Raw genomic sequence first — 26,599 nt, 5'->3', positions numbered from 1 at the left:
CACCTCTTGAGCAGAACAGGCGGCAGGAAAGGCAAGCGGGAGGAAACAACCCCCAACAAAGCACCGGGAAGTCTATAAAAAGCGTGTGGAGCACAGAAACTGTCGTGCTGCGGTCTTAAAAAAAGCACGATCCGGCTGAGCACCGGCACAGGCTGCCCAGGGAGGCTGTCGCTCCGCTCCGCGGAGATGCCCGGCGCCGGCCGTCCCGTTCCGTCTGGCTGGAGGGGGTTGGACGGACGGACTCACGCCCGCCGCCACTCCCCCGCCGGGCGCTCCCGTGATGGCGGCGCGGCCTGCAGTCCGGGGAGGCGGCGAGCGGCGCCCGCGGGGCGTGAATAAAGCGCGGCGGGCGGGGCCGCGGCGCTCCGGGAAGCGCGGGGCCGGCGGCGGCAGCGGAGGCGGCGGTCGGAGCGGCGGGTGAGCAGGGCCGGCGGCGGCGGGAGGCGGCGCGGGGCCGGGCGGGCCGGGCTGACGGCCCGCGGCCGCCATGAGCAGATCGCAGCTGACGCGGACCGGGATCCTGCGGATGGCGCTGGGCGGTGCCGCCGACCCGCTGCTGCCGGCGGAGGATGGCGGGGGCCGGCGGACGCCTTTCTTGCTGCGGGCCCTGCGCATCGCCCTGGTGGTCAGCCTCTACTGGTTCGTCTCCATCACCATGGTGTTCCTCAACAAGTACCTGCTGGACAGCCCCTCGCTGCGCCTCGACGCCCCGCTCTTCGTCACCTTCTTCCAGTGCGCCGTGACGGCCGCCCTGTGCCTCGGTCTCAGCCTGGGGGCCGCCTGTGGGCCCTGTGCCGCGCTGCCCGCCCTGCGCCTCGACCCCAAGGTGTCCCGCAGCGTCCTGCCCCTCTCCATCGTCTTCATCGGCATGGTCACCTCCAACAACCTCTGCCTCAAGCACGTCGGCGTGGCCTTCTACAACGTGGGGCGCTCGCTCACCACTGTCTTCAACGTGCTGCTCTCCTATTTGCTCCTCAAGCAGACTACCTCCCTCTACGCCCTCCTGGCCTGTGGCATCATCATCGGTGAGTGGGAACAGGCCTGCACCTGCTCCATGTTTGCCCCGAAACCTCAGAGAGCCTGAGGAGATGCTCCTGAGGTCAGGCAGGTGGTCAGAGGGGAACCCAGTTAACGGGACCGCGGTGTCTCCTTCTGGGCTGCAGCACGTAGATGTACCACTGCGCCCAGTGGAGTTAACACCCACTGAAAGGTCCTTGGTTGCTCTATTGACACTTCAGTTCTTGTACCTGCAAGACAGCAGAATGCTAGGTTTCCACTTCCCTGCTGAGGGCTTCCTACCTGCTTTTTACAAGCGTTGCTTAGCTCTTGGTAGGCAGAGCACTGCTAAGTGAGCTGCATTGGCAGCTTCCTGAAGGTGGGTGGTGATCTTGTGGGATGGTCAGGCTTGGTAGTGTTTTTCTGGCTGAAGGCTCAGAGCTGGAAGCTGAATCCAAACTCTGAACCAAACAGAACCAGGCTTCTTGGAAAGTTATCCCCACATGTGCAACTGCTTCTGGATAAGATGAGGTAACTGGAGGGCTCTTTCCTTGCCCTGCCCTAGGCAGTCTGTCTCACGTGTCTGTAGCACATAGGTAACTTGTTAGGAAATTACTCTTCCTTCTCTCTTAAAAAGTAGATAGTCATTAGTACTTAAATGAAGCTTCATTGCCTTCGCTTAGTACCATTTCTTTTCTGCAAAGGCCACAGGAAAAACTACTTGTTTTCTCCCTGTTTTCAAGTGAATGTTAATAATTAACTTTGAAAACAATATCAGTATTTATCTAAACTGCCAGCACTGTTGGGACCATACAATACAGAATGCCAATTCTAATAGGATTAGTTAGTCAAATCAAGTGTAAAGCACCACCAGAAAATCTGGTTGTGTGGTAAGAACGTAGGGCAGGGCATTGACTGGCTTAGTGGGAATTGCTCGCAGTCTGCTGTTCCAAAGGCTCAGTAAAGCCAAAAGCTGCCTTCCATGTGGGGCCATTCAACGTCAGGGATGGTGAGATGTTGAATTCCATCTAGTTCCTGATGAACATGTGTTCATGCTGATGCTTAGACAAGCAGATGGATTTCAATAAGACAAAATAAGTTCCCCTCTCCAGAAGAGGTGAACAGGGGGCCACTCTGGCTGACCAGCTATTGGCTTTCCCCCCCACGTGATGCAAGCAGTTGGCTCCACCTGGTCTAACGTTCAGGTGTTCCCCAAGTCTGTGGTGCTTGCCAGCCCTTTCAGGTTACTTTAAAGCTCAATCTCCCAGCTCCTCCTTCTGCAATAGGTGCATTGCCTGTATGCCTGCCAGCACAGCCAGGCACCCTCTGTGCCCTGACACAGAGTTCTTCCTGTCTTCTTCCTATGTATTGAACTTGGGCTTAGCTTAAATCATGTGTAGGCTGCTTTGCAGGCAGCTTCCCACATGGCTCCCAATACGAAGCAGCCAATGCAAAGGCATTGCAGTACTCCATCAATAGGTGTTCTCCCTGTTTGTATTCTGTTGATAAGGTGGATAGGGAGAAGTCTCTCTCTGCCCTGGAGCCTCTATCTCCTATTTCAGAGATGGCTAAAGAGTGAGCATCAAAGTTTAATGCAGTGAAGATCTTTCTGCCTTACAATATCTTTTTGATCGAGTTCTTTAGTGTTACACCCATATGTAATACTTTCCATCTCTCCATGACCTATCTTTCTGTTATTGCTAACAATGCAGCAAATCCTGGGTGGGCTGTGAGACTTTTTTTCTAATTTTTTTTTAAACTTTTAGGATGGGAGGAATGTGTCACTATGTGTCCAGATTGCTGTCTTTTCAATTAAGATCATTTGGTCTCCTTCTGAAAGTGACCTATATACAAAGAATAGCTTTAGCTTTTGTTCTCAGCTTTTTGCAGTAATAGTTTCTGAGCTTTTGCTGCCATCTCAGTGTGGGAATCAGTCCTCTGAGACCAACGGATAGCACAATTAATTACCTGCACTCCTAAAATAAATCTTCCCAGGACAGTAATCATGACACCTTTGTGGGTTAACGTAATAGAAAGGGGAAGCCTTCAAGCCTGTCTCTGCTTGTGGCTGTGGTTTTCAAGTATAAGGTAGATGATGAATCGCTGACTGTATGTTTTGAGTCCTTTGGCAGTTCAGATGATGCCTGATTTCTTTGATTGCAGGTGGCTTCTGGCTGGGTGTTGACCAGGAAGGAGCAGAGGGCACTCTATCATGGACAGGTATAATCTTTGGGATCTTAGCAAGCCTGTGTGTCTCACTCAATGCCATCTACACCAAGAAAGTGCTGCCTGTGGTGGATGGTAGCATCTGGCACCTGACCTTCTACAACAACATGAATGCTTGTGTCCTGTTCCTCCCACTCATGATGATCACGGGCGAGTTCCACACCCTCTACCACTTTGACAAGCTGGGGAGCCCCAGCTTTTGGGGTATGATGACCCTGGGGGGAGTGTTTGGCTTCGCCATTGGGTATGTGACTGGACTGCAGATCAAGTTTACCAGCCCGCTCACCCACAACGTCTCCGGGACAGCCAAGGCCTGCGCCCAAACAGTTCTGGCCGTTGTCTACTTTGAGGAGACCAAGAGCTTATTGTGGTGGACCAGTAACTTGATGGTTCTGGGGGGTTCCTTTGCCTACACGTGGGTAAAAGGGCTGGAGATGAGAAAAGCACAAGAGGATCCTAATCTCAAAAGCAGTGAAAAAAATGAGACTGGTGTGTAGGAAGGTCCAGCCCGCACCTCTGTTTCTGCACCTAGGGAGTTAACTTTCAGTACTCCTTCCTGGGGAGAAGAGCAAGGAGAGGAAGAAAATTCACCTGCAGTGAATGGGGAGCTGTGCCAGGAATGAGAGCCAAAGACCTAACTGAATTATGTTTTATCCACAGGATTTTCCCATCTCAGAGGCAGGGTGAGAGCATGTGTTCTTGAGAATTATCAGGTTGGGGTTTTTTGTGGTCATTTTGTAAAATGGATATTGCTATTGACCTAGTCTGAGTAATTTCTGTCTCGGGGTGGGAGTTGGGGGGCATGGGCATATAGTGGACAAAGAATGGGGAGGGAGTTTTGTGTAGTTGGGAGTCTAGAATGAATTAAGGGACTGAAGTTACAAAATCCTGAACCTCCATGTGTGGGAGGACCAGGTAGCCAAGCTGTTGGGGATAGTTTCCTGTAAACTCTTCTGCTGCGCGTGCGCACAAACACACACACACAAAGCAAACGGCAATAGCAGTTCTTATTGCCTAGTTCAATGCCAAGGACTGGAAATTCCCTCCCTTCTGATTCTCTACAAGCTGGAGACACAACAGTGCCTCTCAATCCTCTTTCCCAGAGCCAGTATCTCATCCTGCAGAGGTCTATACTGCCTGTTTCTCATAAATGGTTTCTTACTTGGGGAATTACGTTCAGAAGCAGGGGTGAAACTTCTCATTCCCTCCATGTCTTTTCCTGAGAGGGAGAGCATGTCTCTGGAGTGACCGGCCTTATATCAGTCCTGTGAGACAGAATGATAGCACGGTGAGTTATCTGTGCTACTCTTGCAGAGGAGCAAGGGTGGAATCTGCCTTTCTCAGTAGTGAGGTAGAGAGTCGTTGCCCACTGTGCTTCCTTCGGAAGGATGTGCACCGCGCCATCTTTGGTGTTTGCGTTTCGGTTATCCCCTTATTTACTTCGGCGAACCCTTTGCTAAAAATAACAACTTTGGAATGTCGCATTTTGTAATCCCTAAATCCAGCCCAATAAAATCCGGGTCTATCTCTGCGTCCGTTCGTGTTGGGGTTGTGGGAGGGGCGGGCGAGGGGGCGGCTCTCACCCGGCGCGGCCGTAAGGGGGCGCCATAACACTGGGCCACTGCCTCCTCGCCCTGCCCCCCTCCGGGACCGCCCCATCGCAATCACGGCGGGGCGGTCCCGGGGCGGGTGAGGCGAGGCGAGGCGGCCGCCGTGGTTGCCCGTGATGGCGGCGGCCCCGTCCCCGCCGCGCGGCTTCTGCCGCTCCGTACACTGGTTCCGCCGCGGGCTGCGGCTCCACGATAACCCGGCGCTACAGGCGGCTCTGAGGGGCGCCGCCTCCCTCCGCTGCATTTACATCCTGGACCCGTGGTTCGCCGCCTCCTCGGCCGTGGGCATCAACCGCTGGCGGTGAGCGGGGGGCTGGGGTTGCAGGGAGATCCGCGCTGGCGGTGCGGGAGGCTGCCGGGAACTTTATGTAACATTATTAGACTTCCCTTAAGCCGGCTGCGCCTCCCCGCCTCCGTCTCTGGTTCGTGGGGGGGTGCGCTGGCCCCGCTGCGTGGTCAAGCCGTCCGCTTCTTCCCTCTGAACGTGGGCAAACGTTTGGGGTGAGTCACGGCTGTGCAGAAAGCGTGCGTACCCGGCAGGCAGTGCCATTACATAACGCTGCCGTGCGGAGTCTCGCTGCCCCAGCCTTTGGAAATCCCGAGGCAGGTAGGGGTTCACCTCTGCGAGGCTGCCCGGCGCGTGGGTGAGCACATCTCTGCCCTCGTGTCACCCAGCGGGTGCTGGACGGGGCGCCCACCTGGCTGGAAATCCTCCTAAGCGCTCCGCCGTGTCACGTGGCCACGCGTCAGGCTGGGGAAGCCGTGGCTGTCGCTGGCTGCTAGCCTGGCTGCGGCTGAGGGCTGCTGGGGGGCCGCTTCCCTGGCATTTCTAGAAGGACTGGAAGGCCGGCGATGTGCAGCAGTCACCGCAGCGCAGGTGTTCTAATCACAGAAATTGGTTCATCGTGTTACTGTTGTAGCACGAATTGCTCTGTCCATAGGGCAGGCTTTCAAGCGGCAGCAGCAGGCAGAAGTGCTGTTTGTGTTCTGCTGACATTGCTCGTCTAGGAGAGCCAGAGCAATGCTCCCAACAGAGCAGTTTCTTAGACAAAGCCACCTTCACTTGCAGGTGTGTACCTACTGCAAATGACAGGAGTTAGTGCCACTGGGCTGCTGGGTAGAAGTGTCTTAGCAAACTGCTTGTGTTTACTGCAGTCCTCTTGTTTCTCAAAACGAACCCTGACTTAGTGTTGCTATTTTTTTTCATTTACTTGTATTCTGAGGTCTGTTCTTCAAAGTGAATGTTTACTTTCTACCTAGCCTCCAGAAGTGTATCGTGTTGAAAATCCCTTATTACTTAATTGCATATCATATGTAAGCCATATAGGCTTGTAACCCATGTTTAATCTTCAGAACACCTTGGAAGGGTGCTATTCCTATTTAACAGATGGGAGGTAGACGGGGAGTAGGGGAGTAGTTACTTCTGGTTATCCAAACCTGCTTCTGGGACTTGTGTGCTTTGGTGCTTGGCCTTTGTTGTCCTAAACCCTCAGCCTTCTCTTTCAAGAAGTGCAAAGGGATCTCGTTCTACCACAGACCTTGCAATTCCCATTACTGCAATACAGCTGAGCAGAGAGCTGGCCTGTCCTGTTTGCAGGCAGCTGTAGGTTAGCCTTCCTCTTAACCGTAATTTTAAGAGAGCTGATGCAGATACCCGTGTCTTCCAGGTCACACTGCCCAGTGGGCACATAGGATTGGGGAGAGGCAGAGGTCGGCAGAAACAGTTATCAAGGGCTGTGAGTTTCCCAGCAGCGCCACGTGCTGTTGCAGAGATTAAAGTTTTAAATCCGGTGTCTTTCACAGGGGTAAAACAAACTGGGGTTAAGATGTATGCTAGTGGAGGCAAGAACTGTACAGATGAAGTTGTTTCGTAGCAAAATGGAGGATCAGTAAGCTGCAGCGTTAAGAATTTAAAGGCATAAATGCAAAAAGCACTTTAAATGCCTTTTGATACTTATGGGGTGGGAGGAGATAGTTGATTGTCTTGGCATGCTTTCATCTTTGCTTCTCTGTGGTGCAAGATGAACTGCAGTTCTGTTTGTTTGCAGCCGTTCTAAGTACAGATGGCTCTTGCCTTGGGAGGTCTTGGTGCTCAGTTTCTTGCTATTGGTGAGCTAGGAGTGTATGTTTCTCTGCTGTGAGTGTACATTGCTCTGCCGTATCCTTTCCTATTCTGAGCCAGAACTGTAAAACTTGCACAGTTCCTGCAGCAATCCTTGGCGTATTGTATTGATATCTTTCTACTTCAAATGCAAAATTCCCCCTGTTCAGAATCCAAGGAGGAGTATGAATTACATGATCTATGCTCTTTTCCACTCAGATGATACAATGTGGGGAAAGTAATTGGCGGGGGGTACTCACTGCTCTGAGAGAGCATGGAGCAGAAAAGAGGAAAGAAGGAAAAAATCCTGGAAAGTTTTTATCTGGCTGAGCAGAACTTGCATAAGAATGGTAGGGAGCTGGCTGGTGCAGCAGTCTCATAACTGTAGACAAATGAGGGATGAATAAGAAGTCTTGCTTTTTTGTTGTTGTTGTTTTGTTTTTTTTCCCCTCTAACTTTCAGTTTGATTGTTGGTGCAGATTTGTTGGAGTCCACACAGAGCTTTCTCACTTGTCTTTGGCTGTAGCCAGTCTGATGGTAACTGCTCTTTTTCCTTCTCTGCAGATTTTTGCTCCAGTCTCTGGAAGATCTGGACAACAGTTTAAGGAAACTCAACTCTCGGCTGTTTGTGGTGCGAGGACAGCCAACAGATGTCTTCCCAAGACTTTTTAAAGTAAGAGAATACGCTACTTTTCTTAAGTGCAGTGAGGAAAACTAATGTCCCATTGTTGGAGATCACTTGGCTTCTTGTTACCTTCAGTGCTATCCATTATGGCAAGCTTAGGAGCTGTACATACTCTTGTACTCAACTTACAAAAAATGAGTAGAGTGTAACCCACTGCTGAGTGCCTGTACTTCTCTTTCTGGATGGTGGCTTTTGACTTTGCTTTTGCACATCAGGTCTCACAGGTCTGCACTGCAGTCCTGCTGCCTTTGCTCAGTAGAACCATCATATCCATATGCCTTTAGAGACGATTGAAAAAAAAATAAGCATATTGATCTGTAGTTGAAATGCAAATAAGGCTTTGTGTTATCATTCAAAATTCAGAAGCTTTTATGTTAGCTGACCTTCCTTGTCTGCTTCCATTCAAGGCTGCAGTTAGACAGCTCCACAGCAAAACACAGCTTGGGTCCAAGCTCCTTGTTGATGTACTGTTTAGGATAATGGAATATGCACTAACCTCTGTGGTTAATGATGGGTTGGTGGGTATGTTTCTAAAGTGATACTTCAGTACTGCAGACTGTGAGACAGGTAAGGTTGGCAAGAGGATCTCCTGGAATATAAAGGTTCCTCAAGCGTTAGAAGTGTATGACTCATTCTTCTCTGTCACGTCCTAACATTGTGTTTGCCATCGTTTTTGAAGCTTTCTGACAGCATTTTTGCTAGAATGACAAAGCTACAGGAAAACAGGGTTCACCGTGGTCTTATAAGCTGTGTTTGTCATGTAGATTGTACTTTATGTGTGGTTTACAGAAGTAGTGCCCCCAAAGCTTGCTGTAGCTCAGCTGCAGAAAAGGAAAGGTAAACTTGAGTCAGTACCCTCCTGCCATATGCTATTCTGATGTATATCTATGTAAGGAAGGCAGTCCTGGGGAGGGAAGTAGTGTATGCAGATCAGAAAGTGCATCAGTGTTTATTTTGGCTTCTTCAGGTTAACACGTGACAGAACCTATGTGCTACTTTCAGCCTTTTTAGAGTCTGGGTTATTTTTATCTTTTGATCTGCAAATAAGTTTGAACTATTAGTAGCCCATACCCTCTTTATTTTAGTTCAAGGATTGGCTACTCACAAGATAAGTGAAACTGTGTGGGAGAAATATACCCACTCTGATCAAAGAAACAAGAAGTAGCTGATAGAGTCTGAGGTTTGGAGGTATGGTTGTGGGATCAGCCGGGCCTAGGTGTTGGTACAATCTCTTCTGACTGGGCCAGTGATTCAGTGGGTATCTTACATGTGCTCTAACAGAGTTGAAAATAATGTTGGTGGGTTTTCTTGTTTTTTGGTTTTTTTTTTTCATGCTACTACAAGGTAAATGTGTGGCATTCATGGGAATTCGGGCCTCTCCAGAGCTGATAAACTGAGCGGCAAATACTGGACAAATGAATGGCAGCAGCTCGTGCTTTGGTCTCAGCTGTTGTGGGGAGTTGGCACATGTGGTAATGCAGCACTTACGTCCAATTAATTTCTGCTCTTGCTGCTGGGAGCTGAGTTGTGTTGTTGGTAACTGTTGCTGCAGTGGCAGTGTGCATGGGTACAGTGAGGCAGGCAGATGAAGTGTACATGTTAGCTCTGCATTGACCTTTGTAGTAGTATGGGACTTCTGTCTCCTGCTGTGGTACATACATATTGTAGTTCTCTATTCTTCCTAATTTTGATTTTAGGATTCGATCTCAGAGTTCAGAAAGGAAGGGAAGCTTGTATGGTTGTTTTTTGCTTCTAAATTCCTATCCCAGTCTTGGGTCTTTGTTTTTAAATGATCGTTAGTGAACTAATAAGATCTGCTCCTTGTGCTCTGTTTGTGTTTCTGATGCCCCTTAGGTCTGGTTCTGAGGTGGAAGAGACCATCCTGTGCTTACAGAGGTGACTCACTGTCTCACTTGGAGACTGGTTCACGTCTTGCTTGTGTGCAGGTTTTTTTAAGTGTCTCTATAGATTTCTGGCTGTGTTTGACTGGAGTGTTTGCTAAACAAATCTGTGGGCTGCTGCTCTGTTTGATGGATGCCTCTGGAGGGTCACTGTGGAAACCATTAAGCAGCTTCTCATAGGATTCATTTTCTGAGGAAAACTAGGCCATAGTCTTTGAGAGGAAACTGTGCACTGCCAAAGCCTGGAAGAGGCAGAGTGCTATTTCATAAGGCCTGTTCTGTGTAGTTTGTAAGAAATCTGTTGCAGGTGTGAAACACAAAGTGGATTTATGGATCTGCTAGGCTAAATAGAAATCCTACCTTTGGAGAGTTAATAGTTTAAATCTGAATTGTAGTATCATAATTACTTTTTGGAGCAGAGAGGTCTGCTAACTTTTCCCAATACCACATTTCTTGCTTTTGGCTTGGGCAGTGGTCTTCTATTATGCAATGGCTTTACAGGGAGACGTGGGAAAAGAATTTAGTGTATTGTCTTTAGTTGATAGTAGTCTGCATGTAATCCTTGCTCAAAAGTTCGTATTTTTGCATTGAAAGACTTCTCTGAAATCCTCTTTTTGCAAATACTGGAATGGGATGGATGGCAGGGCTTCTTTTGGATACAGCCAAACAAGGTGGTGTTAGACCAATCTGTAACCTAAGAACATAAATGGAGAAGAACTCCAGCCTCCTTTGGTGTGGTTTAAACCCAGCTTTTAAGAATTTGCACAGCATTTGCTAGAGCTGATAAGATTATTGGTTCTTCTGTTACTGGTTCTTCTGCCAGGCTTTTTTTTTTTTTTAATCCACAGGAGCCCTCCCTAAGTTCCCAGGACTTGACAGTGGCAATTACAATTTCTAGAATGTAGTAATAGTGCTGTTTAAAAAGGTTTTCTTTTTGATGTCTGCGTGTGTTATTTCTTACAGGAATGGGGAGTCACTCGTCTCACCTTTGAATATGACTCTGAACCTTTTGGCAAGGAGAGAGATGCAGCAATTATCAAACTGGCCAAGGAAGCTGGTGTGGAGGTGGTCGTTGAGAACTCCCACACGCTCTACGACCTGGACAGGTAAGGGCAAAGTGCTGCCTCAGCTGGGATTGCTGTGGCTGGGAAGACTTCGGTCTCCTCATTTACTTTGATTACTGTATGTTGATCTCTGTCATCCCTTGTGAGCCTGGAAGGTGTCAGCAGGATTACTCTGCGCACTCCAGCTTTTGATTAGAGTGCGTCAACATGCTGACAGTGACGTGAATGTATAGAAAGGTGTTGCCTCAGGCTAACTAATCTGTACTTTACTGTCACTTAAGTTGCTCGGCTGTGTCCTGTTGATTGATTTCCTTGGGCATGTCCTGTCTGCGTGGACTGCTTTTTTTCACTTCACTGTATTAAAGGTGTCTGAGCTATCGTCTCAAACAGAATAAAGCAAGGCTTTAACTGATGGATGTGCCAGGACAGCTGGAAGAAGTAGAACAAGGTAGATTGGGACAAACTTACCTTATTCTAAAATCTGGAGGCCTTATCTTTATTGTGCATTTGTTATGGCGAAGTCTTTCCTATATCTTGAGGTTGGTTTATTTATATGTAGGTAAGGTCTTCTTAAGACAATCTTTCAGCTAAGACTGTACAGTATGCATAACATGAACCATGTTTCAGTGCTATTCTTACAGATTGGTTTCTTATTTTTCCTTCAGATGACTTCTATCAGTAATGTTGAATGTAGTTTTCCTCCTTTAAATCTTTAATATGCATAACTTCCCGTGCAAAGGAGCATTGCAGTTTAGCGTGTGCTTGTGAAAGTGTTTACATGTGAGATAGGGGAATTCTGCATCTCTCTCATGAGGAGGAAATCCTCTCTACTTTTTTGCATTAGAAGACGCTATGAACACTTACTTTATCCTCACTTCTTCAGTGGCCCTCATACCCTTCCTTGTGTCTTTATCATTTCCAACTTGGAGAGTCTTAGCTTATTAACATTTTCATTGGAATCTGTTCTGTAGCTGTTCTGATTTTTTTTTTTTTTTTTGGTAGTCTTTGTATGTCTGTGTGTTTATGGAGGTGACAAGGAGTGGGAAGAACTGCAGCTGATATTCAGGGTGTAGAAGCAACATGCATTCATATAGTGCTATAATGTCCTTCTTCCAACAGTCTCCAGTGTTCTTGTTTGTCAGCTTTTCTGAGTGTCACTAAGCTGATGTTTGGGGGCTTCCTTCCTGAATGGCCTTAGACAGTTGAGAGGCCATTACTGTAAGTTTAAGATCACATAGCAATGTACATGGGGAGGGGGGGAAATGTGACTAATCCTGAATTTCATCTGATCTTTTCGTCATCTGCTCATAGGAAAATTTTTTGGTTGCCTTTCAGTTTCAGCTATCCAAGGTAACTTACTGCATCAGTTAACTTTGTCACTACACCCTTTGTCCTTTCTTTTTTTTTTTTTTTTTTTTTTCTCCTTTAACAGTCAACTTTTGAATTACGTTGAACAGCAGAAGTCTTAGTTCATCTCTGTGTAGGATTCCCTTTCTGTCCTGGATCTCAACAAGAATCTGCCATCTGCAGGAACTTTTTCATCTATCCCAATTTGTCCTTGGTTTCTTTAAAATCATTTTAGTGAGGATCTTATTGGATGGATTCTGCCTGGATTTTCAGAAGACATTAACCAGATATCCCTTGCTCCTGTCCTTAATGTGGTTAATAGATTTAGGGACACAACTTCCCATAACCAAGGCCAGTTTAACCCTCCAGCATATTGTACATAGCCATTTGTTCACTGGCCCTATTAGTGTTTTCTACTAATTTGCCCAGTAGATCAGGCTTTCTGTTCAGTAGTCCCTCTGCCCTGAAGTGCTTTTTAAATCTGAGTCATACTCACTTTTTTTCCTGTGTGTGGACAGTTTTAAGGCAAGTGGTACTTACTTGCAGCAGTGTGGCTACTTCTTGACATGCTTCAGAACTCCTGCCTACATGTTGGCTGGTCCTGCCAACTTTACTGTTCAACAGTAGCTTTGTTGTGTGCAATTGCCTGCTGTTCTCCCAGGCTGAGACATCTTCTGATGCATTTCCTTAAAGGCTCGGGGTGAGAACCTCCCTAAATACTTCCATACTGACTAGAGCTGCAAAAAGTTAAATGCAGTTCCTCTGCTGTGGTGTTACAGTTTATCTTCAATGCCTTGGCTGCCTCTTGGCCCTATAGATATCCTGGCATGTCTGTGAAGGCGTTTTTTTTTCTATGTATGGGTTGTATTCGTTTATTTATTTTGAAGTTTTCCCAAACTTTCATTTGGATTGGGAGGTGTACAGGGGATTGCTTTTGTGTGTGGCTTTTATGTTTAATGTAGTATTTTTTTTCCCCTAGTCTTCAGTTTCCTAAAGGATTTTTGCTTCAGGTTTATGTGCAATTATTGACTTTTTTAAAATTTTTCTTTTAACTGAATTTATTGAATAGTTTATTGAATTGTTTTTTCCCAGGCATGTCATCTTCAAATAATCTGTGTTGTTTGTCGTCATTTTACCTCTCAGCTTCTTTTTGCTTATCGTGCTTTCTTTTTTTAATTTCATTCTCAAAATGAAAGCCAGTGTTGTGTAATTGGTCCTGGGAGGATGCTAAATTGATGCATGCTGCTTAGAGCAGACATGGTAACTAACACTTTTAGCTATACCTTATACCTCAGCTATACCTTCTGCCTAAGACAACTCGTAAGTTGACTTTCCATCTTATGGATTCTTGATTAAGTATTCCTTGGAGCACTCATTGATAGCAGCTAAAAACCAGTTCTTTCCAGACCATGGGTTGTGACAACTGCCCTGTCTCTGCAGAGGTAGTCGAAGTCTCCAGTTACTCTGACATTTCCAGGTTCTTGGCATCTCTGGGATTTCTCAGTGGGTGGTACTGCAGTTCTGAGACTGTATTCCTCTTGGAAGTCTCTCTCAGGCAGGGCATATTGCCTTCCAGTCATGTTATCTAATCTTCTAACTCATGGAATATATTGTCCCTCTGCTTAGCCTACTCTTTTTCCTTGCATTGTTCATAACTGAGTGTGGTGTCCTTATCTTGCTTTAATCAGATTTCTGACAAAATTGTCAGGCCTGTGTTTGAACAACACTGACTGATTTTTCACTTCAGTGAATGGTTCCAGCCGTCATTCTCTTCTCCCCTGTAGTATGTTCTGAACATCACCACCAGAGTTCCTTTTTGACATCTACCAAGAGCCTGTTCTGTTAACATGTGAGTTTGACCACTTCTGCCCAGGCAGAAGGTCTCAGCGTGCTCCTCTCTGGTACCACCAGTGTAGCTCTTTGATTATCAGAGCCTCTTGCCCCTCCTCTTCCCCAGACAAAGTGAGGGCTGTGAAGAATCAGTATCAGTACTGGAAAAGAACCCTAAAAACCTGGAGACTCCCAGTCCAGATCAGCCGTGTTCAAACTGTAGGATTCAGACAGCATAGATAATCTCTTAGGTATCAGCTTAGCCTGCTCAAAGCTTTTCCTTGACCGTTATTCTGTCTGACAACTTCCAGCTGACGGGTTGCTTTGTCCCTTCTCTGGATTTGCCTTTTCTCTTCTCCTAGGGATGTAAATCCCCCTCAGCCTGCTTGTTGACAGTCAGTGTCGTGGTTTCTGTAATCTCAGGCAGGCCTGGATTGTGCTGGGAGGAGTGGTGTTGGCCAGAGAGGAGCACTGTGAACCTGTGGGTATGTAGCACACATCAGGAGTGGGTGTACCTCAAACACTACTGTCAGATGGAAGTAATTAAATTCCTTTCAATAGGAGTGCTGGCTAACTCAAAGGAACCAAGCTTACATACTGTAGTGGTTCTGCCATTGGTGATTACACTATACCAAATAAGTGCTTTGATTCCATCTTTGAAGTTTAATTCAAATTTCTGTATGACAGACGTTGGTGCCTGGGGGCAGATATTTTCTCCCTGCACTGACACTCAGCCTGTTATAATGTCACCACTCCATCTTTCACATTCTCATACATTTGCAGACGTTGAATTGTTCATCTGCTGTCCAGGGTCTGTTGTCTAGCACAGCAGTCAGTTATCTATCTTCTCTTTGAATCCAGAGAAATGCTGTTCATTTCATGTATGAGTAGCTCTACACAGGCTTAGATGGGTTCAATTGTGTAATCTGAAAGAGGTTATTGGTGAAATCCTGGAGATGGTCTTCTTGTTAATTTGTGACTTGGACTGCATAGGAGAAAGTCCTGTGAGATTATATGGCTTGGGTTATAAGGATGCTAGGAGGAGGGAATGGAATCTGCTTACAGGGCTTCCCATAAAAGCTGCGTGCAGTAGGCTGAACTGTGTGACCCACACGGTATGTATTGTATAATACCCAATATTGTACAAAACCTGGGATCTGGTACTTCTTTTCATGACGGTATTGTGCAAGATGCAGATTTTGTTGCATAATGGCACTGTCAGGTGCTGTAAAATGTGCAGTTTGTCCTAGTCCCTTCTCCTAATGATTTGTGCCCCAGATCCAGCAGCTGGCTGTTTGGGAAGCTGTGGCAGGGAACTATCGAGGTTGTCAGCCAGGGACATCAGCACCCACCTGCAAGTCACCGTGCTTTGCTCTAATAGCTGTCTGCTCACAGAACCTGTGCGTATCAGACTGAGCTGTGGCAGCTCTGTAGAAGAGGACTGGAAAAAAGGCAGTGCTAAAGCAGCAGCTTCCCAGTTCCCATCCCAAGCATCCCAGGGCAGTTATAGTGTGTCATGGTCACGTTTCTGCTCCCAGATGCTGGGCTTCTTTGGGAATCAGTAAACCTCCATAGAGCGCTCGCTTCACTGGAAGGGTGCTGTGGCCTGGGCGGCAGTGGGGAGCAGAGCCCGACATCCCGGTTCAACTCAGCTCAGCAAAGCAGAGCACACGTGAGGGCGGCTGAGGGCCGGGAAGGCCGGCATGTCGCTCCTCCTCGCCACACGTGCAGCTGCCAGGAAGGGCAGGGTAGGCACATGGCGGTGGCTGAAGCGCTGGGCTCCAAGCCCAGCCCCTTGCATAAGCTGTTGACTGTACGGGGTGGGGAAGGCAGCGCTGCTGGGCTCTGTGAGCTGTGGGGTTGGCTGCCTCTGCTTTATGTAATGCTGGCTTTCCTCTGCCGCCTGCCTTGCTGTTAACTCCTTCCTCTCTCTGGCCCAGGCCGATTCCCAAAGGCCTCCATGCAAGGCAAACTAAGTCTGCACGAACCTAGCAGACCTTGTGTGCTCAGCGAGCAGAGAGATGGGGAGCCATAGCTGCCTGTTTCATCTCACATATCCAGACAGAGGTGAAAAGCATGAGACAGATCTGCTCATGACTTCATGTTGTGGGCGAGCACGGTGCCTTCTCTAATCGCCAGGAATGAGAGGAATGACGCAAAGTGGGATTTGTCTCATCCGGAATGGGTGAAAGAGGGATCGCCGTCAGTCTGGGATTTGTTGTGGCAGACAGGGAGGAGGTAAGGTCAGAAATGGGCTAGGACATCGCGGGAAAACAGACACAGGTCTGGGATTTGTCGGCTTAGGGAGTATTCAGGCTGAGATTTCCTTTAGAAGTCTGGTGAAGAGCCCTGGGAACAGTAATGGTAAGCCTGATGCAGTGGAGCTGGGTTTGTTTTACCCATGGAGAATGATTACTGTGAGGTTTTTGTTCTGTGTTTTCATTTTAAATATCCCTTTGAGGGATGCATCAAGTGGAAGTTATATCTGTAAAGATTTCTGTATCCAAAGTAAAAGACTATCCTGAGCAGAGACAGCAGTTTGGCTGTCATTTCCTTGTCCTTCCTATGGCAGCCAGGCTGAATTATGTCACTTCGCTTATTTTGTTTCCAGAATAATAGAGCTGAATGGCAACAAGCCACCCCTCACCTACAAGCGCTTCCAGGCCATCATTAGCCGTATGGAGCTCCCAAAGAAGCCAGTGAGCAGCATAGTAAGCCAGCAGATGGAGACGTGTAAAGTGGACATCCAGGAGAACCACGACGACATGTATGGGGTCCCATCCTTGGAAGAGCTGGGTATGTATTGTGTGTGAAGTTGGGGTTAACTGCCAGTCAAAATGGACTCAACTGAAGCTGCTTCTGATGACTGGCACCTGCCCAGGACAGCTCCAATGTTGTCTTCAAGCCCCGCAGGCAGAGTAATGTTTTCAGCAGGTGCCGGGCTTTGTGAGAGGAGAGTGCTGCTGCTTTTGCATTTTGTTGATGCACAACATCCCCTTTAGCACTACTCTGAAATGTTCTGCGTCTGTCCTTACGTTTTCTGCTATTCTGAGCACATAACCACTGTATCAGTGTCTCATGTCCTTGCCAGCTGCTGTCCGACTGCTGTCTCCAACAGGTTGTATAACAGACCCAGAGAGGAAAACTAAGGGTGTACCGGGCACATGTCACTTCATTCACTTACTGTCAAGCACTGCCAACTTGAGAGCTTAGCAAGACAAAAGATGTTACCAAAACTTCTTTCGTGTATTATGCTATGGCTTTTGATCCTTGGAATGTTGGTGTTTGCCTCCTCTTAATGCTTATATTTTTCCCAGAGGAGGAGGATGAATAGAAAACTGAGGAATGTAAGGCTTACATCAAGGAAATGAATCTAAATGCAAGGGAAGGAAGGGTTCTTGAAGAATACTGTCTGCATATGTGTGTCTCTGGAGGCTCTGTGCTGGCTTCCAAGGAGTATCACCTTGTACCTTAAAACACAATTTCAGCAGCAATGGAAAAGGGGCTTCACATACAAAACTAAAGCCTAAAGGCTGCAGTCTTGGATAGATCCACTTTCTTTGTCTGGCCTAATGCAAGACCTTCAGCAACCTTACACTGCTTTGCTTGCTGCCATGGGAGGCTTCTCGCTCAGCCCAGAGCACTGCAGGGAAACTGCATTACTGCTTCTTTTGTGTTGGCTCTTCAGCACTAAAGCAGCAGATTTCAGCAGAACAGGAGCCTTGCCAGGAGCAAGACACTTTAGTGAGCTGCTGGTAGCAGAGGCAAAGTATATCGTAAGGTGAATCTGTGGAGCAGGTGTTTCTTTGAAGCTGCTCTGGCCCTTAGAGCACAGCCCTAGGAGTAATTGGTGTGTGACCAATGGGGAAAGTCCCCAGAGGACTGCCTGAAGCATTGCAGGAAGAGGTTCTTGCAATGTAACGTTGTGAACAGGCTCTTATTCTGCTCCAAGTAATTTGCTTGCTGTAGAAGGACTGGAGCAGCAAGTAAGCCATATTAAGCTACTGCAGTATTTAGTGTATCTTGACACTGCTCACACTTATTCCCATCTGTACTGTTCATATCACACAAAGCTCTTTCCCTCAGGCTTCCCTACTGATGGTCTTGCCCCTGCAGTTTGGCAAGGAGGGGAGACGGAAGCCCTGGCACGGCTGGATAAACACTTGGAAAGAAAGGTAATTCCCCCTCCTGTTTAAGCGATCACTCCTGCAGCCTTGGGCTCCAAGCAAAAAAAACTTGAACATTAGCCATTGCTTTCTTTTCCTGCTTATCTTAGCAATGGCCCTTACATTGGTCTATGTGGGACCATTTGATATTGTTGATATTATTGATATTATTCTGTCATCTTGGGTTGCGTAGAGAACAAGGAACTCCTGGGCTTCTTCAGACCCAAAGTAGTAAAACTCTATTAACTATACTACTGTTAGAAGCACATAAGATTCTATTCTTGTTTTTGATCCCTCCATTTCATTTAGAAGAATGCAAACTTGGAAACTCTTATCCAAGTTGCTCAGTCCCTGCTGTACGCTACACGCCAGCCCCTTTTGTCTTTATCTGAGGTATTTGCTCATAGATGATTACATCCCCTGCATTTTACAAAGTGGTATACCTTTAGCTCTCTGCTGAAATATCTCAATTTCTTCTGTCAAACTAGTGTTCTTCACTATACTGTGCATGAAGCAAACAGTTTTGAAGTCATGAAATTAGATTTAGGTGGAGAAATGTGACTCACTTTTAAACACTTTTTGTTTTTTTAATTCTGGTGACAGCTGTAGAGCTCAAAGTGTAAATTCTTGCCAAAGAGGGATTAAACTGTCAGCATTTGAACAGGTCTGAATTTCCCCAGATATTCTAGTTTAGTGTGCAAAATGAGATAGGCATACTTGGATGTAAACAATTGCATTAAGATGTGTTCCCAGGAAATCTCAGGGTTATTAGCTCCTGTATGCAAAGCAAGTTTAGTCATTTTCCTGACTAAAATGACTAGTTTAAAGCAAAGATTTTAGGTTTTTTGAATAGGGTGTGGGCATTGGAGTTGCCCACTTGAGACCTCTCCCAGCAGTAGCTGGAAGTGAATAGAAGAGACTGTGCTGCCAGGCCTGAGTGACCCTGCCACCCATACAGTGGCCTGCCCTAAGCAATCTGACAGATTTGGATTTGTTTTGGCTAATTTCTCCTGAATATGTTTAGGCATGGGTTGCAAATTACGAAAGACCAAGGATGAACGCCAATTCATTGCTGGCCAGCCCTACAGGACTCAGTCCCTACCTGCGTTTTGGCTGTTTGTCCTGCCGCTTATTTTACTATCGTCTCTGGGAGCTGTATAAGAAGGTAAGACAAGAAGTTCATGGGGAGGGCAGGCTGGTTCGGAGCATAGCTTGATGCCAGTTGCCATACACTGTGCGAGAACAGCTGCAAAAAGTGCTATTGCCTCACTTGTTTGTCTATTGGATAAAGCCTGTTGCTGGTATAAAAGAGATTTTTGGGTAAGGAAAAGGGATTTTTCTGTACCTAGTTGAGCAGGCCTCGAATTTATGGTACTCTGTTCTTCAGCCTGGACTCCTGTGTTGTGAGCCATGTGCATATAAGCTTTTTACTGTTAGTTTTGGGTGGTTGAAGTCACTTGTCAGTGCAGTGAGTGGGCTTAAAGCATGTTCTGACTTCATCACTTGGGGTTTCTGGAGAAGGATGATTCAGAATTGAGCATTATGGCAGTTGTCAGTAACGGTCTTGGGAAGAGGGTATGAAGGCATGGGTGACTTGCAGCTCAGCTGAGTGAAGCCAGTCCTCCTCTGCTCGTGAATACCGTTGCTTCCTCCTCTATAGGTGAAGCGGAACAGCACTCCTCCCCTTTCCCTGTATGGACAGCTTCTCTGGCGGGAGTTTTTCTACACAGCAGCCACAAACAACCCGAAGTTCGATCGCATGGAGGGGAACCCCATCTGCATCCAGATTCCCTGGGACAAGAACCCTGAAGCCTTGGCGAAATGGGCAGAGGGCAAGACAGGTTTTCCTTGGATCGATGCAATCATGACCCAACTGAGACAGGAAGGGTGGATCCACCATTTGGCCAGGCACGCCGTGGCCTGTTTCCTGACCAGGGGAGACCTCTGGATCAGCTGGGAGTCAGGAGTCAGGGTGAGTCTGACATTTCCAGAGGCTTGCAGGAGGCCATAAGGAAAACAGTCTCCCTGGCACTTGCTGCAAGGATGGGCACACAGGTATGGCTTTTGCTTGGCATGTAGAAGTTGCGTGGAAGAGAGGATTTGCTAGCAGGCTCCTGGCCTGCCAGAAGTCTGCTTTCTACTATAAGGGCTCAGAAAGTATTGAGTCTCCAGTTGCCGTAACAAAATGTTAGTGGAACTCACTGGTTAATATGGACTGGGGGGGTTGGGTGGGCTGCTTTTTTTTTTTTTTTTTTTTTTAAATATAAAAGTTCACTCAGTCCATCTGTTTCATTTAAAAGTTCAATGTCTCTTTATAACTGGACCTTTCTCCTTATTGCTTATTGTGTAATCCATCTCCGTGCCGGTCAGGGAACGCTCCATGACTGTGAAATCAGAGTCTAGATTCTCACAAGAAAAGAGGTAAAGACCATCCTTTGGGGACATCTGAAGGGACAAGCAGCTTGAACCTAGTGGGTGTACATACTACCCCATGAAAAAAGTGGAGGTAGACGCATCTTGTCAGAAGGCTGTCAAAGCAGAGCAAAGCTGAAAGAGCAAAGCTGTCAGGGTCAGACGTTAAAAGTGCTTCATCTGTGCATGAATGTGAGTGAGTTACTGCTGAAATCTATCTGTCTCTTGGAGTGGAAGCGAGCTCTGGGACCTTCAGGAGGGTTCATTCTTCTTGCTTTTGTGCTTGCTCTTCTGTGCAGCATCTGCCTGCTTCCCACAGCTGGTGCTTTGCATTTATTACACCTCTCCAGTTAGGATCAATACCCCAGGCTTGCTGTAACACCAGGTAGTGACTTAGTCTGTAGCTTCACTAGGGATTAGCCACCGTTTTATCAGTGTGAGCAGGCAGTGCCTCCCTACGTGAAGGTGTCAGGAAGCGAGATGTATTGACCAGCCACCTGGCTTCAGCCAGCAGTTCGCCTCTTTGCCGCTGCTCTGTTTCTGGAAGCTGTTCGGTGCCTACCATTGGAAACGATATCTTCGTTTCTCCTGGCACGAAGTCCTAACTGGGGAAGCTCTCACTCACTGTCTGTTCCTCCAATTGCTGCAGGTGTTTGATGAATTGTTGCTGGATGCAGATTTCAGTGTAAACGCAGGCAGCTGGATGTGGCTTTCGTGCAGCGCATTCTTCCAGCAGTTCTTCCACTGTTACTGCCCCGTGGGCTTTGGACGTCGCACAGACCCCAGTGGTGACTATGTGAAGTAAGTAATGTGACTTGAGCATCTTTCTTGCTTGATCTGTGAGCTTAAGTCAGCCAGTAGCTGACAGGTATCTGGGGTTTTCTGTGCATCCTGAATGGTGCATTGCTGTGCTTTAAGTGGCGTGTGCACCTTTTTACTTATTGCAGGAGGTATCTGCCCAAGCTAAAGGGCTTCCCCTCGAGATATATCTACGAACCGTGGAACGCACCAGAATCTGTACAGAAGGCAGCCAAGTGCATCATTGGAGTGGACTACCCCAAACCCATGGTGAACCATGCGGAGACCAGCCGGCTGAACATTGAACGCATGAAGCAGATCTACCAGCAGCTATCACGCTACAGGGGGCTCTGTAAGTACCAACAGTTGCAAAACATTGTGCCTCTAATATGACATAAAATGCTTGGAATTAGGGTCATTGTTTAAAGTACATAGTAATAGTCTCTTGCTTGTCCTTGCAAGAAGCAGCAGTCCCTACCAAAGCTGCTTAGTTTCCAGAGAGAGCTAATTGAGCTCTTGAACAAGAGTTGGGTTTTGTTTGAGAGCTGGTGATTGGTTCAGCACTGTCCATGTGGTACCCACAGTATATTCTTCACTTTGGGGAAAAAAAGTATGCAGAGCATCCTACATAAATACGCTGTTAAGTCACTGTGTCTGCCTGTAGCCGAGGAAGTTCAACTCAGAACCCATCCTCACTTGGCAATTCAGATGTGCTGGTGATCACTAAGATGTTTCTATGTGAAAGGTGAAAGTCTTCTCCCAGCCCAAGTATTTCTTGTTTCTATTATGATCTTCTTGCCTTCCTCTAGGTTTATTGGCATCAGTCCCTTCATGTGTGGAAGACCTCAGTGGGCCAGTTACAGACTCAGCTCCAGGGCAGGGCAGCAGCTCCAGTACAGGTGAGGTGGGAGTATTTGTGTATTTTGGACATAACTTTGTGTCTGCTTAAAGGCTGTGTGCAGAAGAGATTCCTTTTGTGATAAAAGGAAGAAGTAGCTAGGAAAACATAGATCACATTGACATTCCTTTAGGCTTTCTTCAGAAGTCTCCAGTGAGCCCTTCCTTCCTGAAAGGGCTGAAGAATGTTGAATCTCTTATTGTCTATATGGGTCCATACGCAGCCACAGTAATGCACATCACTGTAGAGCTAACTGGGTGTAATGAAGCTTTCCTTTGTCAGAGGACACTTTTGTTTGTTCTGGGGGACTTAATTGCTGTTTTTAAGAAAGAATTTTGGAAGTTTTAAAGAATACTAACAATATCCCTGTAAGTGTACATTGCATATCTCTTTTCTCTCAGCGCTCTGGCATACTAGGTTATGGTGCATATGTGAGAAGATCTAACGCCAGAGGAAATTCTGGCTTCAGTACTTCCTTTCACTACATAAAGAGGGCTTGTAGAAAAGATGGAGAGCAACTTTTTATGCAGGCAGATAGCAATAGGACAAGGGGGAATGGTTTTTAAACTAAAAGAGGGGAGATGTCTATTAGATGTTAAGGGGAAATTATTTATTCAGAAGGTGCTGAAACACTGGAGAAGCTGTGGGTGCCCCATCCCTTGATGCACTGAAGGCCAGGTTGGATGGGGTCCTGGACAGCCTGATCTGGTGGGTGGCAGCCCTGCCCACGAAAGAGGGTTGGGACTGGATGGTCTTTAAAGGTTCCTTCCAACCTAAGCCCTTCTATGAAATGTTGCAGTGACTGTTCTTTCTCTACAGCAATCAGACTGCCGCAGTCTGACCAGGCGTCTCCAAAACGCAAACTTGAGGGAGCAGAAGAGCTGTGCACTGAAGAACTCTACAAGCGAGCCAAAGTGACAGGTCTCCCCTCTCCAGAGATCCCTGGCAAGAGTTCGTGATTGTGAGTAGACCCTGGTGTGATCTGCCCTAAAACGTATTGTTCCAACAGCTAGCAAGGCTCAGTTTTATTTGCTACCTCTATTTTAATGAGCAAAATGGACTTGCCTGGTGAGAGAGGTGGTTCCTGACTCTAACTGCATAGCCCTGTAATTTGGCAGTGGTCTGCCTTCTAGTTGTTTTGCTTTTGCTCGACAAGCTGTTAACTCAGTAGTCCAGCAGAGAGCAGTACCCTATTTCCAGAACAAGCACAGAGCACAGGTATGTTTGGATTTGAGCTAGTGAGGTTTTTTCCCCTTCCAGAAGGGTTGCAGGCAGGTTTCCTCGTGTCGTGATGGCACAGGCTGGAGGAGGGGAAGCTCTTCTGCCTGAAATGCTCTATATCCCAGGAGAGAAAGATCTGATCATATCAGCTTTTCAGTATGAGGGGTACTCAAAGTAAACACTCTCTTCTACTTTCTTCTGCAGCCATCCACAAGCAGCTTGCAAGTGAAGAGTGAGGGTGCTGAAGAGGTGACCAGAGGAGCAGGGACCGCTGCCTGCACAGGACTGGAACTCGTGATCTGCAACAGAAAATCGGGGGCCTCATAAAATATGTAATTCCAATAGCTGCCACAAGGGGGCACCGTGTAACGTGTACGTGGGAATGTCGGGCTTTCTGATCTCCAAAGAGCCAAATATGTCTCTTCTCAGCCATGCCCTAAATCTGCCCACATCTAGGAGGGCTGGAGCTTTCTTTCTGCTTGTTCACTCTCAAGTGTTTCTGTCTTTTCTGACAATGGATCAATGCATGTGACTTGCTGCATTGATAGAGAGAGCAGCATCTGCACGTGGCAGCAATAGTGAATATCCTTTCTCATCGCTAGTACTAGGCAACAAGGTATGCTAACTTCAATTCTAATTGTAGTTGGAATTGAGAAGGAAGCTGCTGGAATATCCAAGGTACCCGTCCTAAAGAAAACAGGGAACTCCCTGTATTTGTTTTGTTAGGCTAGACTGGTTGGGATAAAAATGCTTCCTGAATAAATCCAGTGATGCACATGTCAGGTGAAAAAGAAATGAAGAATAATGTAGTATAGGACAAAGAGACACAAACTCTCCATACATTTGAACGGCACTTAAAACTTTCCCTGCAGAAGAGTCTCGCTGCTGCCAGGTAAGCCATAAGCTTCAGAGCAGCTTGCCATGGAGGGTAAGCACTGGAAGAAGGAGAAATTCTTTGGAGAATGAGACCGTGCTTTGATGTGATTAAAGCTCAAAAGCTTTCTGATCCACATCGTTTGGGAGCTGTACCTGGTGGGGAGAACAGCCTGGGGCTCAACGCTTTACCACATTTCCTTCCCTGAGTGAGAGCTCTCTCAAATGGAGCAATCAGTATGTAGTGAGTAGCCTGTGGAGTGCCTCATACTGATAGAAGATGGTAGCTCCTTGAAGTGAGTCTTCCTTGGGCTCAAGTCTGTTGTCAGTTCTACGTGGATGTTTGTTCTTTTTTGTATTGACATCTATGTTTTTTGAGTTTCTACACAATATTGTCCCTGTATCTCGTACTCTGCGCGCTGCTCCTAGTTCCCATTCACATTTATGCTGGTGCAGTATAGTCTAGCAGGACAACCATGTAGCTTCCCTGCCTCTTGATCATGCACTTCTTGGCCTGGTCCTGCTACAAGATGTCATTTCAGAGCAATGGTGGCAGAGTGCCTCTGCTTGCCTGCACACCTGAGAGGAAAATGGACGGTGATAGTGCAGAAGAGCCTCTGTTCTGGTGGTTTTCAAGAGAGATCACATCAAGTAGCAAATCCCATGCAGTGGGCTGCTTTGAGCATGTTCTCATTTGCTGTCCAAAACCTTTCATCCCCCACCCTGTCATAAATATTGTGGGGCTATATGTGAGCTTATGCACCTGGCAGCTTGGGGAGCTTAGTCATTGTGACCCACCCTGACTGAGATAATCAGAGTCCGTTTTGGAGCCCATAGCAATGGAGTGCAAGCAGAAATTGTATCTGGGGGACCTGAAGTGGTGGAGGAAGCGGAGTGGTGGAATAGCTGAGTAACCTTTCCTTATAAGTAATCTCCCTGAGACGTTGACCTGTTGGGCAGACTGTCCAAGTAAATGAGTCACTTTTACAGCCCTTTCTTCTAAGCTGCTGATCAGAGTCTCCCTAGTGGATAGCCCAGTAATCAGCAGGTTTTGTCTCCTTCACTCTGACCCAGACCTTGCTCCCACTGTGGGCAGGAAGGTATAAAGGAAAGGTGACCCTCCCTGCCCCGTCTTCTGCTGCAGAGGGAAGAAAGGGGAAAAACATGCACTTTGTATACTTAAACTACAGAAATAGCTAATTCTGTCGTTTGGAGAGTTGCGTGCTTAGGCAATGGTCTGTAAATATGACTTTTTTATATATATGTGTATATATAAATGTCTTTAACCTTCTTTATGCTGTCATCTAAATTATTTAATTTGTTAAGTGGCTTTTTTTTTTTTTTTTGCTGGGGACAAAGAGCCATGGGTAGGGAGTGCAAAATCTCCCAAGTGATTTCTTGGAAGGCTTTGTGGGTGAGATGGAAATCATGTTTGCAAGGTTTCTGTCAGCATTGATGATGTGGATGGTGGCAACTGGAAAAGCAGCAGTCCTGAGAACGGAACTGAGAGCAGCACAGAGATGCACAATGCCCGAGGTACTGGAAAAGTCATCAAGAATCCTGTGAAGTAGTTGGGGAGTCATCTGCTCCGTCATTCTTTTTTTTTGTAACCATCAAAATGATAAAGATGTGTAAAACTCAGTTTCCTGTAGTGTTTAGGTTTGGGCATATTCAGTTAAATTACCAGATGGTAGATTCAACACAGCTGCAGCTTCCTTACATAGATGTGTTTGTGGGTGCTGAGCTGCTGAGCTTGATCAAGTTAAAAAAAAATAAATTGCTCACTAATTCACAGATAAAGGAAAAACATCGGTAGCTATTAATGAAGATACCATCTTTGTTTCTGGAAAGAGCAAAGGGTTGCTGGAAGCTGTGATGACAAAGGAAGCATCATGAAATGCGTGCCAGGAAGGAGACTTCCATTTCTTGGGATAATGTCTCAGGGCTAGCTGGCTACATGGTCTGACTCAGTACAGGCATCCCAAACGGGATTCTTTTCTGTCATTGAAAAATTACTTTGGGGTACAATATTTTCTTAGTAACCAGCAAAACTTAGCAATTTGTTGGGAAAGCTGACAAGAAAAAGACAGATTTTGGAGATAGACTGTTTGTAAAGAGGTGCTGGAGACAAGAGGCCACATGCGGTCTGCCCTGATCCCTGACACAGATGGGTGCAGGTCTGCTGGGAGCCAGCAGGTCCCAGCAGCAGCAGCCAGAGGAGGAGTGCTGGGTGCTGGCAAGGAAGCAAGGCACACAGGGCAGCAGCAGCAGGTCACTAATAACCTTCCTCTTCCAGACCCTACCTACCATGATTGGTGTCTCCATGCCTGCCACTGGTGACCTGAGAGAGGTGTGGTCAAGGTGCTTACTATTGCTCAGCTTTTCTCTGTCCCCAGCAAGGGACTCATGGGCTTGGGAAGTACACTGCAATGCTTCAAGTGGCCAGAGTAACAAGCTCTGAAATGACAGCC

The 26,599-nt window shown here is 47.0% G+C and overlaps 2 protein-coding genes across 4 annotated transcripts; both read left to right on the top strand.

Moving 5' to 3' along the window:
• The first annotated feature begins 349 nt into the window (after positions 1-349).
• Positions 350-4,747, top strand: SLC35C1 (solute carrier family 35 member C1). Its single transcript, XM_010711421.4, has 2 exons — positions 350-1,025; positions 3,160-4,747. Exons 1-2 carry the CDS (start codon positions 488-490, stop codon positions 3,717-3,719), a joined length of 1,098 nt encoding a protein of 365 aa, XP_010709723.2. The 5' UTR covers positions 350-487; the 3' UTR covers positions 3,720-4,747.
• A 121-nt stretch (positions 4,748-4,868) lies between these two features.
• Positions 4,869-25,419, top strand: CRY2 (cryptochrome circadian regulator 2). 3 transcript variants are annotated; one of them, XM_085224761.1, is made up of 12 exons: positions 4,869-5,133; positions 7,498-7,606; positions 10,483-10,625; positions 16,372-16,556; positions 17,847-17,935; positions 18,951-19,091; positions 19,587-19,898; positions 20,988-21,139; positions 21,286-21,488; positions 21,946-22,035; positions 22,854-22,995; positions 23,460-25,419. In XM_085224761.1, the coding sequence occupies exons 1-11, from the start codon at positions 4,949-4,951 to the stop codon at positions 22,991-22,993; spliced, it is 1,749 nt and encodes a 582-aa protein (XP_085080887.1). In that variant the 5' UTR covers positions 4,869-4,948; the 3' UTR covers positions 22,994-22,995; positions 23,460-25,419. The 3 variants fall into 3 exon arrangements, with proteins under 3 accessions (XP_085080887.1, XP_085080888.1, XP_010709636.1); XM_085224762.1 differs by lacking the exons at positions 4,869-5,133; positions 7,498-7,606 and adding an exon at positions 9,231-9,269; XM_010711334.4 differs by lacking the exons at positions 4,869-5,133; positions 7,498-7,606; positions 10,483-10,625 and adding an exon at positions 15,700-15,998.
• Positions 25,420-26,599: the final 1,180 nt, after the last annotated feature.

This window comes from Meleagris gallopavo, chromosome 5, assembly GCF_905368555.1.
Source record: "Meleagris gallopavo chromosome 5, MGAL_WU_HG_1.1, whole genome shotgun sequence".
Classification (NCBI taxonomy): domain Eukaryota; kingdom Metazoa; phylum Chordata; class Aves; order Galliformes; family Phasianidae; genus Meleagris; species Meleagris gallopavo.
The sequence above is the reverse complement of the archived record's forward strand: the minus strand, read 5'-3'. Positions and strand labels throughout refer to the sequence as shown.

Coding starts and splice junctions, on each gene's coding strand:
- SLC35C1 (XM_010711421.4), top strand. CDS start 488: ATGAGCAGATCGCAGCTGACGCGGACCGGGATCCTGCGGATGGCGCTG. Junction 1,026..3,159: donor GGCCTGTGGCATCATCATCG/GTGAGTGGGAAC, acceptor CTTTGATTGCAG/GTGGCTTCTGGCTGGGTGTT.
- CRY2 (XM_085224761.1), top strand. CDS start 4,949: ATGGCGGCGGCCCCGTCCCCGCCGCGCGGCTTCTGCCGCTCCGTACAC. Junction 19,092..19,586: donor TCTGGGAGCTGTATAAGAAG/GTAAGACAAGAA, acceptor CCTCCTCTATAG/GTGAAGCGGAACAGCACTCC. Junction 21,489..21,945: donor ATCACGCTACAGGGGGCTCT/GTAAGTACCAAC, acceptor GCCTTCCTCTAG/GTTTATTGGCATCAGTCCCT.